The 14,859-nt window shown below is 52.1% G+C and overlaps 1 protein-coding gene across 1 annotated transcript in view; it reads left to right on the forward strand.

The window, feature by feature from the left end:
* Positions 1–10,164: 10,164 nt before the first annotated feature.
* Positions 10,165–14,859, forward strand: part of LOC122375188 (protein Wnt-16-like) — an 82,804-nt gene continuing 78,109 nt past the window's right edge. The window contains exon 1 of the mRNA XM_043354439.1: positions 10,165–10,403. Within this exon, the coding sequence (XP_043210374.1) occupies positions 10,306–10,403 (98 nt within the window). The 5' untranslated portion in view covers positions 10,165–10,305. The remainder of the gene's footprint in view (positions 10,404–14,859) is intronic.

Genomic DNA, 14,859 nt, shown 5'->3' on the forward strand with positions numbered 1-14,859 from the left:
GTGCTCGTCTCGTCTGTTTCAGTTACCGGGGTTACATGAGCAAGTAAATGCGTATCAGGAACGGATTTTCCTATTCGCTACCATTGTAGTCCGTTTGTAATGCGTATGAACTCTGCTCATGTAACCCCGAGCACTGTCGCTGAGGTTATCTGAGCTGGATCTGCGTCCGGTGGCGGGCGGCGGGCGGCGCTCCACCGCTGTGGAGCCGGGCCTGCCCCGCTGTAAGGAGTGTCACTGACACTGGACAGAGCCGCGAACAGGTGACACTGTCACCGGACCGGGGCGGTCCGGACGGCCACCGCCTCACTGGAGGTCGCCGCATAGCTCTGTGACCGCCCACATTCGCTCTGCCGCTCTGTGAAAACTAAAATTGAACTCAACCAGGCACATAATTATTTTACGAGGATCTTAATAAGCCTACGCTGCCGGTTTGAATATGCATTGTGCAATGTGCAGTCAGGTATATGGTAATACACTTTTTTGTGCTGAAAGACCACACGGATTATTAGTAAAATGTTTGGCAAGAATATGTCCGACAAAATGGGAAACGTTAAAATGTGTGATTTTGGTCTTGATTGCCAATCTATAAATGTGCTTAATCTGGAAACGAATAATCAATTACCCCCCGTTCGACTGGAGCCCAGCAGCCCTTTCAGTCGCCGTGGCAGGTCATCGCACCCAGACGATTCAGGCGTTGCATCGACGTCGACGACGTCAGATAGCGCCAGACTCGTCGACGGCGACGATAGCCGCGCCGACGCGTCGCGTTCGTCTTTGCGCCTGAATGGCCAACGACAGCGTCTGGGACGGATCTGGGCAGCGATAGGTGCTCGAATGGCTCCCGGTTGAGAGAGGGTTGATGAGAGCGGTGGGGGGAGAGTGAGGGAGGAAGGGAGAGAGAGAGAGCTAGAGTTGAGAGCATTTCCGCCCATTTCCTGCCTCGGGACCCCTGGCCCTGATACCTCCGATACAATTACATGACCACGGTACGAAGACATTAACGCCATGTTCTGAGGTATATGATAGCTTTATACATTGGTATGATTGGAGCCCATCCAATCCACTAAGCAAGTCGCATTCGCAAGTTGTGCACGACGTATGCAGAGTGGATTCGATGAAGGTTTCTGGGTACGGTCTAATCTAACGGGTGCGTAATACTACATATAACGCCTGAGTGAATACTACGCCCATTGCCCATAGAACACCTATTGATACCATCGCTATTCCAATGAACCATTTAGGATCTCTGGGTAGGTATAACACCTTACAGGGCCTTCGGCGGTAAAAGATTATCCAGCCAGCGACTATAGCTCACTTCTCAGACCTGAGCGGACCGTCCATAATTCACAGCAGCAACGACAGCTGGTGGCCCCGCCGACACTAATCGCTTTATTTACTATCGCCTTTGCAAATCCATATCACATGGCTGCTGCGACAAATTAGCAGGCGTGAAAAGCCGAGGTACGTCGTAGATTCAGATTCGAGGTGGCTAAGTTGGATATTATTTGTCACTATGTTTCATTGCAGTCGTTTATAGTCATCTTCAAGAAGCCGTTTATCAGTGTTGCCCTCAGGGGATGATCACGATAGATACGGACCGTCAATAGCCATATGTACATAACTAACCCTAATACGAGCCACGGCTTTTAGGTAAACGGCGTGGGGGGAGCGACGATGCTGTGAATGTGAAGCCACTGTGTTGTGCTTCCTGGCATTAACATTGATAGAAATGTCACTGAGCCGTCTTTTTAGGGACTTTTGAAATATTCATTTATTTTGCAGTCTTTATATGCAACCGTAACGGAAGCCGTTTAATACTTTTTGTCGTTGACAATGTATGTAATTTATACAATAAATCTCATTATAGGCTCTTCGATTTAAGTGTATGTTATGTGGTTATCATAAAAACCGAAGTCAGAAGTCATAAGAACCGAACTATTGAAGTGTAAGGCGAATGCCTACATATTGACACTAAAACTTTTGGGTCCCTATAGTTTTCCAGAATTTATGTGTCCTAGCCCTCTACTACTCAACACAACCACTTCTATCGGCCCTTATGTAGAGGGATTACTGCTCCTCACAACTTCACCCATTTATCACATGTCACACATTCATCATACACAACGCCGCGAAAATTTGCACATGTCCGCGTGTTTTGACTACAAGCTAAGGAAGCCAATAAATCTATGCACCCGTATATCTTAGTCGGGCCGTAATCAGGTGTCGGTGGGCCATGACCAAGTGACCAGCCCAGCCGTATTGGTCTGACCTGACGCTCCGTCCATCTGCCCCATTGTGTGCAGCGGCGGCCAGTGCGTCCCTCCGCGCCGCCCCGATCATCTTTTGTTTTAGTTGGCGTCTGCGCGATCTCGGCTAATTTCCGTCACTCATCCATCATCTTTTTGCATCGTTCAGGCGAGCGGCGCAGATGAGAAAAGTTCTCCACTTGGGTTTGGAAATATCGCACAGGGATCAGCGCTGGCTGGCTGGGCGGGCGCCAGGCGGAGCCGCGATGGTTCAGCCTAAAACAGGACGTTCGGGAACAACCCGGCGGTAGGGGACACTAGAAACAAAGGTCCTGGATCACATATCACAGAGATACCCATCCCTTCCCGAGTTAATTTGGGGTTTGTTTCCTCACTAATGACTAACACCAACCCTGGCTTTCGTAGCTGTCGCAAAGAGCGATTTATAGCGATCGGGGACCCTTGATGACACCCTTTTCTGACTAATTGGTATTATGCGACCACCGCGTTACAAGCTGGTGTGATTATAGTTTGGATGAACAGGGAGGGCGATAGACGGTTGAAGGTGTGCGATGGACTAATGGACAGTGGGTGGCATAGACGGTGGACAATAAACGGCGAGCGGTGGATGACATACGGTGGAAATAGACGGCGGACGGCGGTAGGCAAAGGACGGTAGACTGTGGACGATAGACGGTTGATGGTGGACGGTGGACAAGTGACGGTGGACGGTGCAGACACTGGATACGGGATAGTGCTGTTGGTGGTCAGAGACGGACTACAAGAGGGACCACGAGACAGACCACGAGATAGACCACGAGACAGACCACGAGACAGACCTGCGAGGGACCATGAGCCACGCTCTGTCAGACGGGAAGGACCACAAGACAACCGTCCTGGGCGGGGACGCCGCATTCACACGCCGGCGGGCAGACCCGCCATTCCACACCCCTCATTAGAGGCTAATGGGTGGAGGCTGGGCAGCGCTCAGCCGAGGCGCCGGCGCCGCCGATACCCGCTCATTTGGCCACCATTACCGGACGGCGGCGGCGGCGGCGGCGGCGGCGGCGGCGGCGGGGGCGGGCGCGCCGCCCAGGTGTGTCGCTGAGACCCCAGGGCCCACACAGAGCGGCCTCTCATGGACAGGTGAAGACAGGAGGCACACGCATGTGGCCGCGGCCAGGGGAGGAGACCAATTCTTCCAGGCAGGAGGGGAGCGGCTCGGAGCGACGCGAAGGCGCTGTTTCTGAAATGTACGCTCTGTCGCATGCATTGAGCAATGGTCATAAGCGGTGCATATTGCATAAACCACTTAACTCAATGCTCTGCTGATTGTTAAGCGTTGCGAAATCCGTTTTCCATGAAGATTGTTGTAACGCAGAGACGTGATCTTTGTCACGCTGTCCCAGCATGATTCCAGTCGTGCTGATTCGCCACCTCCTGCTGTTGTTTGGTGGAAAGTTGACCCACCATTTCATTGTCCCAGTAAATCCGTTAATCCATAATATCCTCACCGTCGCTCGATCAAGTCTGTCGGGTCGGTCAGGTGGCATCGACCTCCGACCCTCGGGCCGCTCTCTCGCCCGTCTGGTCGCGTGTGCCGACACTGACGGCGGCGCCGAGCCCCCACCCGCGGCGATCCGCACCGGTATGGTACAGCGGTGCCAGACAGACGCTCTCTTTGTGCGCCATCGCGCATAATTTTCGCATTTGTCTTGGTTACATAATCATTAATCATGTTTATCAGTGAGCGAGTGACGTTGTGTGGTAGCGATCTGTGACGGCCTAACTGAACACGCGACACAAACCTGGCATCAGATGAGAAGTAACCGAGCACAAGAACACTAGACGAGCGGCAATCTAGCACAGGGCCATCATACCTAATGCGGGGACACCAGGCAAGCTCTGCCCCAGTACAACGGCATCAGGCGAGCGAGCGAGCACGAGGCGAGCGCTAAATAGCCTGGCACCGGGATACAGTCCTTTCTGGAAAATGACGAGCGTGCACCGTAAAAGGAATGGCTCGCTGCCTCAGTTTTCGTCATTTACAAGTAAAAAATAAGTATTGTTATCGGTCGCTCCGTCTTCGTTCGTCTTCTTATTTCCGTTCCTTTTCTGCTAATGTCCCTCGTTCCCAGGATTCCGAAGACTGCGACAGCTTTTGTCTTCTGTCAGAAAAAGAGGGTCCCTGTGTGGCATAGCTCCCTAAAAAGTTCTGCAGGGCACGATAACAAAAAGTGCCGTCCACACAATCTTCGTTTTTCTGCAGATCGACGGCATGTAAAAACGCTCGGAACCGAGAAAGAAGCTGGCAATAGATGTGAGCATTTATCGTTGCCACAAAGAGCGGCCGACAGATTCCGGCGTACCCGTGACGGGAACGGTGAGCAATGGTCGGTGGGGCTGCGCTCACAGAGCTGCAGGGACGATGATGGCAGAAATGGTTCACGGTCGAAATTCGACGGGACTTTGATCGTCTAGTGCACTCGAAAACGGTTTTCTTCCACGTAACCTTAGAGATGCATTGCTCGGATTAAAAATGCATTTTCCTCCCCTTACCAACTAGAAGGGAAGCGTATCCATCACCGTCGTTTAACTCACAATCTCATACAGTGACGCACAAAGACCCGGGTGCCATCCCTCGGCGAACCACGCACTGGCTGGCTAACTAAATCATCGCATAATACCTCATTAAAACCCGTTAATTAATCGAATCAGAGCAAGCGAGCTGGAATTCTGACTGCTGTAATTGCAGCAAATTAAAACGGCAGCTTCCAGGCAGCGCTCGGGGATAGTTGGGTGGCTCAGTGCTGTGCCAATCGGACAGAAAGGGAGGGCGGACGAGCGAAGAGCAGTATAGAGTTCAGAGCTGCTGAGACTGCAAACGAAAGGAGTCGGCTGATGAGTGATTAGATATGCTCTCGTTGTCTATTAATCATACATGTTTTCAGATAGACGGATACATGGTAATTTTTTCAGGAAAAGGTTGATGGGCTTTTTAAAATTTACCATGCACTGCCGAGCTTCCGGAGCTGTCCTTATATGACACGTTTAATGAATGTAATCGATTAGTGCAGGCTCTTTATACAGCGGTCCTGGGTCCTGAAGATCAGGTATGCAGGCTGCGAGCTCACTAGTGACTGCAGTGATTGGGCTGGTGCAGCGCGTTCCTGTGGTCGCCGCCGGGAGCTGCTGCGCGCAGCTCGCTCAGAGGAGCAGCCCGGGGCATTGTCACCTGTCGCCTTGTGGCAGCCACCAGCCGGAGCTAGCAGCTGCCCAGGGCGCTCCAGCTTTGTCATGTTAACGAGCCTGGCCGGCGATCGTGGCCACATCGTGCGATCGTTGTCGGCCGCGAACCGGGCCGGTCGGCGGGGCGCCCCGAGTTACCGGGCGCCCCGCGGTGCGTGTAGGGGCGCCGGAGCCCCGGTCGCCACATTAGACCCGCCGCCTGCTGCGGGGCCCGTCAGTGGAGGCCGAGTGACCGCGGCAACGACAGGACACTGGCACTGACACCGACACCGACACCGACACCTCCTGGGGGCAGCGGCAGCGACACACCGCCCTTGACAGCGCTCTACCGTCCGACAGTCCGGTACAGGTGGTAGAATCAACACACAAAAATCAAAATCTTTTTTCTCTTAAGTCGAGGGCTTATATGACTATTCTGCTTTTTATGTGAATTTTATTACGGAAAGCTCCCACATATTTACTTATCTGCTCATTACCAATCGTGAAATAATTTTTACTTTAAAAAGAGCACACTGATAGGATAGCTGTTTATCATTTATACTGGACATAATAAAATCTCACTTAGAATAATGCAGCTATAATCAAAGGCGTGTTCTCTGGTGCACAAGCAATCAAAGAAAAACAATCTTCTCCCCGCTTTACTCGTAAACCATAGCTCCGCTGAAACCATCATCTTTTTTTCAGCTCAATACACTTACAAATGCAGCCAAAGTTATCTCAGCTCGCTGTTAGACCCGTTCTCACCGTGACGAAAGTCATCCCACTGTTCCCTTTCTGCCCTGAGTCACTCGGGATTGGCATCGTAATAACTCGCCGAAATCCACGCTGGGAGGCCGGCACTTAACTGCCGGGTGGTCGCCGTAGTCCTGTCATACGGCAGGAGAGCACTCCTAAATTTCCACTCTCTACCCTCCCCATCGGCCGTCCCTGCCCCGCTCGCTCCGGCCCGGCTCGCCGTAGAGGACGGCACGCAGCGCAGTCGTTCACCCAGGCTAACGTGCGCCGTAGGGAAGACCGACTTGGTCTGAGACCTAAGAAAATGAGCCGACGGGATGCGTCGTTTACAGGTTCGAAAACTCTCCCGAAAAAAAATGGGCTCGAGTGACCTCTAGCAAATCCACAGCAAAACTCACGTCGCAATGTTTCATGAGACGGTGCGTTTTATCGTCTGGACATACCGAGCTCAGAGAACGAAAGATTTCTCGGAAACGATTCGAAAACGCATTAAAGGTAGTGTGCCAACTGCCACCTTTGAAAGATTTCCCGTTTTATTTTTCCTAGGATAAGAAGCTTCTGTTTTTACCTAATATCGCAAAAAAAATCAAAAATGGGCCTGGAATAGTGCCTTTTCGCCTAAAAGTTTATCGGTTTTTAGATATGTATAACAACTGTAGTGGGCTCACCTGCAAACAGGCGTCGGGCAACAATCGCAAATGCGGCGCACTTGTGACAATAAGCAAAGGTCATTATAGTGTTACGACCATACGACGTACGGGAATAAGTTATCAGCTGTCTAATCGTAGACAACACAATGTCGAGCCTTAAACTGTAAGCCTGTATTGGTATTGTTTGTTAAATTTGGCTGTCGAACATTAATTTGTGGTTTGAAATATGATTTTATGTAAAATAATTGATATGAAACAGCCGTCTCTTAAGTTATGACCCCATTACACCACACGCAAGTGGCAGAAATGACAATGATCAGCTGACGCATTTTTCTTGGCCGAAGTCAGAGCGCGCGGCCCGACGCACCACGCGTATTTGGAAATTCCGACCTCGACGAGCATCAGAAGCCACCTAACAGGCGTGTTCGAAACCGCAGGAGATGATGATGAACGGGTTTATCGAAACTTGATTGGATGAGCCTATCGGTAATAGCGATTTTAGTGTGTGCATTTATTGTTCATAGTGGTGTGAAATGTGGTTGGGGTACGACCGACAACCCGTCGGGGCGAATTTCGCACTGGGGTACTCAAAATTTGAAGAATTTAAGACGTTTCCATAAGTTTTGAAGGTATGGATAAGTTCTAAAAATCCGGTTCTCCTTATCCGGGTCATTAACTCCATATGGTCCAAGAAAGCTGGCACACTACCTTTAACCGCGGGCGGGCGAGGCGAGAGCCATTTAGGCATTTTACACCAGTCTCACACCTTGTCACACACTCCGGGAAATGAAAACTACCGCCAAACAGCTGCTAAACGGTTTATAGCCGAGCGGTCACCGGCATACCAATCTGGTAGTTTTTCTACCGCGTTCCATACGGCCAGCGCCCATGTGCGGGGCGATCAATGACCATGGCGGCGGTCTGCGGAAACCGGCGCCGCTTTAGTGGTGGGTCAAAAAGTGCGAGACGGCTGCTGAACTTCAGATATGATTTTGACGCTGGTATACACGACATCGAACGTAACAGGTCGCCCTCAAGTACATGAGTCACCGACACAGGGCATGTAATGCAACAGGTCACCGACCGATTGGCCGTGTCGTTATTGAACAGGCATGTGGTGTGTTCGACAAACGACATTGTCCCGGACGGCGACAAAAACAGGGCGCAGCCGGCAGAGAGCCAGGCAGGCGGAAACAGCGCAGTGACACCCGAACGACAGCGGCGACATCGCTGGATCGACCGACCGCGACACTCGAGCGGAGCACCTGGAAACTGGACTTCAGGGCACCTGGACACTGGGCGTGTCCATTGTCCATGGACAACTGATAAATATTCGTGTACTGGCTGGAAAAGCACTAAACACTAAGAGCACTAAGCACTTGAGCACTAAGAATACACCTCTGGGCAGGGCTGCGGAGTCGATGGATTTTCGGTGACTCCGACTCCGACTCCGACTCCGGCTTTCAAAAACCAGCTCCGACTCCGACTCCGACTCCGGGCAGAATTGTCGACTCCGACCGACTCCAACTCCCGACTCCGACTCCGCAGACCTAGCAGGGCTGCGGAGTCGACAGATTTTCGGTGACTCCGACTCCGACTCCAGCTCGGGCTTCTAAAATCGACTCCGACTCCGACTCCGACTTCGGTCACAATTGTCAACTCCGACCGACTACGACTCCGACTCCGACTCCGACTCCGCAGCCCTGCCTCTGGGCACTCAGCACTGGATAGCGGACATCGCTCAGCCGCGGTGTCGGTGCAATTCCTAAACTGCAGACACCCGAATTATTCCGAGCCTCGATTCTCCCTTATGCATCGGATTTCTGTCACACCTGTGGACAGCGATATGAGAGGGAGGGTCGGATCCCATTCCCATCTGATCGAGCACGGCGGTGGGGTCCGTCAGCCGTCCCGCGGGTTCCTCTGACGTCATCCGACAGCCGGTCATTGATCTCCATTGACCCCGGCCTCCGGTCGGACGGAGAGGGACAGAGAGACGGTACGGGCCCAGGCCCGGAGAAGGCGTTCATAGGGCTATCGAATGACATCAGACGATCAGCTTCCGTGCCAGGTGCTGCTCATTGATATTTCTTTTTTTTAAGACAAATATTCAAAATCAGGCGATAAAGTGAGAGAATATATTGCGATGCCTATAAAATTATGACCCAGGGAGCATCTCAGGATTTTTTTTTTTGCAAAAAAGGTTCCCATGCCCTTGATATAAGAGGCGAGGACGATGCTAGGGCTGTCACGATGGCACTCAGGGCTTCCAGAAGAATGGGGAAACGGATGTGGGAAAGGACAGACATGATCCCACAGCACTTAGCATGAGAGGGGTCCCGCATGAGAATGTCCCAGGATAGATGCGGGCTACTTTTAGCTACTTCGAGGCTAGTCGACTGCACTTGCTCTTCAGAAATTATAAAGGCTATACACATCAGGGCACGCACTGCAGTGCGTGAAGCATGTTTCACCAGTGTGACGGCTTGAGTGCAGGCAAGATGTCTTTGGAACAGAATGACGATGTCTAATAATGGAACAAAAATTGTTACGGTGCTGTGAAAAAATAACAGTGACCACATTGTAAAGCTCCTATCCAATGTAGAGGTTTTATTAAGCCCCTTTTTATTCGAAAGATGCCCTTCCTTTTCCTGCTTGTTCCACATAACTATTTAAAAAATCGAATTCGATGGGTAATACGCGAATGCGTAGGTCCATATTTCAAACTTAATTGTTTGTTATTTGAACTGTTACTGTTATTCACTCAGGTAAGCTGAATAATTTCTCGGGTGCCGAGGATGTGCAGCGTCCATTTATATAGGTAATCACCTTTTGATCTCGGCCGGGACGGTGTGTGGTTCCGCCAGAGGCCGGGGGCTTACGAGTCTTCGGCGCACCGTTTCGCAACAAAGCAGCTGCCTCAGAGGCTCAAACTCGAGAGATTCGCTGACCACCGCAAGGACTTTTAATCATCGGAAATCCGAGGTGATCCTGAGGTGTCAGAATCGGTAAGGGTCTAGCTTTGGCAATTCTTAGCCTCCGTAGTCCGCACCGGCCGGGGTACTGCGCGGCAGACCGACCAGGCAACTCCAAAAGTCCATTTATTCCCATTGCAACTCCTTTCCGTGCCTGGATTCTGGAGAAACGAAGCGATCTCGCAAACCCTTCCGGGAAAGTGCTGCAGCTTTTGGCGGCGGGAGAGGGCCAATGAGAGGCGGGCTGGCGGCGGCAGGCTCCGCCCGCCGGCCGGCCGGCCGCTCGTCGCGCTCGCGCGCCGCGCCGCCAGTCGTCCGCCGCTGCCGACGGGAGGTGCGTGCATCGTGTGACGAAGCGAGCTGTGACGGGCCGTGCGGGCCGTGCCGAGAGTGGGCTGTGTGCCGGGCCGGCCGGGTCATGTGGAGGGCCTGACGGCCACAGAGCGAGCGATGATGGAGCCCCTGAGGAGGCGCGGATGGGCGCTGGTGCCGCTGCTGGCGGTGCTCTTCTTTCAGCCGGCTGCCGTGAGAGGATACTACAACTGGATGTGAGTACCGAACGGCAGTGTCGCTTCCAGAGTTCCTCCAGTGAGTTTCCCCAAGTAGTAGGTGACATTGGCCAGCCGTGACGACACAGAATGGGAGCCGTCCTTCCGGCGTAAAAGTTTGCCTCCATAGTCGCGTATCCCTATTGCAATAGGTACGGTATGAATAGAGCATGGTTCAGTGAAAAGTGTCATAAATGGTCCATTTGGATTGAAGCTGGTTAGGTAAGGTTAGGTTGGGTTAGATTATCTTGTTTTCAGGACCATGCTCCTTTCATACTTTATTTCAATTTACGCCCCTAGTCAGATGATTTGCATTCGTGCTCGGACTTGTTTGGGCTTCCGTTCTTTTCAGACATGCTGGATAACGATTATTCGATGCATGACCGTCTGATATCTCACAATCTTTCAACGTTGTGAACAGCGAAAAACATATATTTTTCTTCGTAATATTTATTGGCGATCTCCTTAATCCTCCAATCATCACGAACCTGGGACCATCACGTCTGATCAAATCACGGCTGCACACCGCCCGGCCGCCGCGCTCGGGCCCGATGCGGCCGGGTCTCTCGTCTCCTCAGTTTTGTCTGTCACGCTGGTCATTTGAGACTGTCCGGTCGCTGCGCTGCCGTCGCTGCCGGCGGTCACGATCCTCTGAGCGGAGACGGCCCCCAGTGCGTGAGATCCGACCCACGGCCGCTGAGGCCGCCGCGCCGCCGTGTTGTCGACCGGGCCGCCGAGTGCGTGCCGTTGATGGCGCGGTGACGCCTCCGCACCCGACTGCAGACTGCCGTTCTAAGGCCGGACGTGGGTAGCAGTCCGACTCCTCACTAACCACACACCTGGTCACCAGCCAGGTGTGTGCTGCACTTTTTCCTCACCTGAACACGGCGAGTATGGCGAGTGGAAATTATACACTGCTGGGAGCTTCTCACAGCAAAAACGACACCTAAGAGCACGCCAGGGTAAATAGGCGTCAAGGCCTTCTTTGTTAATTGTATAGTTAAAGATTTTGGTCTTGTTCCTAACATCACAGGAGAAATCAGGCAAGGGTTAACATTAATCCGTTAATTGGTCGGTGCGTCGCCCCTCCGCTTGGGTCCGCGGGTTCTCACGTTACTAATGACCGTGTTTGCGACCCACGGTGGGACGCACCTGAGGGGATTCACCGGCCGATTTTCCATGGAATTACCCGGAAAGGCGGACATTTGTGTTAAAAGCTGAGATTCCATCAATGAATAAATAAAATCTTAATCAATTCATTGAATTATATACGTGCATAACTACCTTCTAAGAAATTAACAATGTACCTATCTTGAAAACCTAATGCAGGAATCTTGAATTCGATATAATAACTGGCTAGGGTTGATTTATTTTTGGAGCCATTGTGTCATTCCATCGTGCTGAATTAATCAGAAATCACTCATCAGTGCAGTGGCCAACAATCAGTCATTTTCGGGCTAATGCCACGGAACGAGTTTAAAATGAATTGGATGTGATTATATTTGTTCCATAAAGTGGCCACCCGTTGGCCGTAGAAGTATCTGCGCAGGCTAGGACGACACAAGGGACCTCTCACCCTTGCACAGAGAGGCAGAGCTGTCACTGCCGGTGCCGACACAGCAGTCGGTCATGATCGGTCTTGGTGTACCGGCGTGTACCGGAGAGGGGAGATGACAAGGGTGGGACTGTGCGGTGTGTGTCCACCGACAGCCCGAAATGGAGCGAATACCGGTATACGTGGGTGCAGACTGCAGGCAGGGCGCAGGCAACGAATGTCAGAGGGTGGGACATGAAAGAAGCGTCATTAAAGTATACATAAATGGATCAGTTTCTTCGTAGTGATTGCAAGAATCATTCATATAGACGAAATATACTCGTATCAATGAATTCAAGGAACAATTAAATGCTGAATAAGCTTATGCAGGTTTTATTTCTTGCCGCACTTCTTTCACTAGTCAGTATCAGCGTTGTAAAACAGCGATATGTGGCCTATACGGTGGTATGTGCGACCTCCCGCACAGCGCAGGGCGGCCAGAACTTTCTCGTCTCATTAGTCCATGTCGCCAGAGATACCACACACAAGCGGTCCGCTTAGGAATGCACGGATCATTGCCGTTTGTCGTGACGGTATGCTCCTAATTGAGGATTCCAACCGTAAGCGAGTTCCAGTTCGATTTTTGTTCTGTGACGGATGAGATGCATACCCGGTGGTCTATATCAGAAGAAAAGTGGGTTCACTTTGTATCGGTAACCATTTATTAACGAGTTATCTCCACTCATCTTCCTGTGACTTCTAGGAAATACTTGTAAACTTTAATTTGCGCTGTGCGTCAAGCTCAGTGCAGGATAGCATGAACTCTACTAAGTGAAAAAACTACCGGCAGCAGTTTGTTACTTTGTTCCTGTAGCTTTCCAAGATAAATGGACATTTGATATGGTTTATAATGCGTTCACCTAAACCATGGAGACTGATCATGCATATGCAATGAAACGAGGCTATACTTGATACTAATTTTCTAGCTCTAGCTCATTACCAAGAGCTCACCTGGTCCTCGACACCCAGTCATGGAAGGGTTCTGCCGAGCGTTTCCACCGTATTGCCTCCGGTAGCAGCCCCAGCGGGTGGTCTGTCTCGCCGGAGACCTTACGGGTGTGTCTGGCTCGTTGGGGCACTGACATTCCGCCAGCAATAGGCCGTCTCATGTGGCGTTTATTGGCGTCTGTTGGGCAGGTGGCTGGTCGGAAGCCGCGCGGCACTGTCAGCCCGTCCTGCATCCCGGGAGTGGCGCGGGATTGGGCGAGCAGACAGTTACAGCAGACACTCGGCAGACAGTCGAAGGACAGATCCTCTCATAGGCGTAGGAACAGGGGGGGCCAGGTGGGCAAGTGCCCACCCACTTTTCGAGGTGGGGGGGCCAACCATGTGTTTTGGCCCACCCACTTTTTACTCGAGGCCCCTCGTCTCGATTTGAGAGGACGTCGTCACCTTCCAGAATAAACAAACTGGGTAAAAATAAGTTCCACGAATCCCCACGCACGGACTCCAAGGGGCCGTGATGGATCCAACGAGGCCCTCTGTTCATCTTGTCAGTCGAAGCCCCTGAGACTGATGGCCTGAGAGGCCCTAGTGGATCTGAGGAGGCCCTAATATACACACTGGTCTGGGGAGGCCCCTGACACTGGCGGTCTGGGAGGCCCCTCTATCCACACTAGTCAGACGTCTGAGACTGGTGGTCTGGGAGGCCCCTCCATCCACACTAGTCAGAATAGGCCCCTGACACTGGCGATCTAGCCGAGGCCCCCTACCCTCACTAGTCAGAGGAGGCCCCTCTATCCTCAATAGTCAGAAGAGGCCCCTGAGACTGATGGTCTAAGAGGCCTATCCATCTACACTGTAGTCAGAGGAGGCCCCTGAGACTGATGACCTGAGAGGCCCTTATAATCACACCAGGCAGAAGAGGCCCATGAGACTGATGGACTGAGAGGCCCTTCTATTCATACTGGCCACAGGAGACCCCCAAAACTTTCGGTCTGGGAGGTCCTCAATCCGGCACCAGTCAGAAGAGTCCCCTGAGACTGATGGCCTGGGAAGCCCTTATATTCACACTAGGCAGAGGAGGCCCCTGAGATTGATGGTATGAGAGGCCCTTCTGTTCATATAACTGGCCACTGGAGGCCCCTGAAACCGGTGGTCTGGGAGGGCCCTCTATCCAAACTAGTCAGAAGAGGCTCCTGAGACCGATGGTGTGAGAGGCTCTTATATTCATACTGGCTACAAGAGGCCCCTGAGACTGATAGTCAGAGAGGTCCACTCCTAATGAATCTGAGGGGGCCTTCTATCCACATTTAGGTACACTTTTCTAGGGAGGCCCCCGAGACTGATGGTCTGAGAGGCCCTTTTATTTATACTGTCCACAGGAGCCCCCTGATATAAATGGTCTGAGAGGCTCTTTTATTTATACTAACCAGAAAAGGCCCCTAGGTAGGATTGATGGTCTAACAGGCCCTTCTGTCTATACTAGCCAGAGGAGGCCCATGAGACTGATTGTCTGAGAGGCCCTTCTATTCAAACTAGGCAGATGAGGCCCCTGAGAATGATAGTCCGAAGAGCCATGCGGCGGCAACTGGCCGTGGCCATATTTCGGCCCGGTAGGGCCCCACAGAGCTCATGAGAGCACCTCAAGGGCTCCTAAGTAGACACGCTTATCCCCATAAGGGTGCCACGCCGGCTTCTGAAGGCTCCTTGCAGGCATCTAAGGGCCCTTTCCGGCCTCTAACGGCTCCACCCGCCTGTGATGGCTCCACACCAGTGTTTATGAACGTCACACAGCGGCGCCTTTGAGGGTCATACTAGTGTCTCTTAGGGCCCTATATCGGTGGCTCTGGTGGCCCCACACCGGCGCCTCTGTGGGCCACCACACCTGTGCATCTCAAGGCTCTATAGGTACATCTGAAG

This window comes from Amphibalanus amphitrite, unplaced genomic scaffold (genome assembly GCF_019059575.1).
Source record: "Amphibalanus amphitrite isolate SeventyFive unplaced genomic scaffold, NRLGWU_Aamphi_draft 001792F_arrow, whole genome shotgun sequence".
NCBI lineage: Eukaryota > Metazoa > Arthropoda > Thecostraca > Balanomorpha > Balanidae > Amphibalanus > Amphibalanus amphitrite.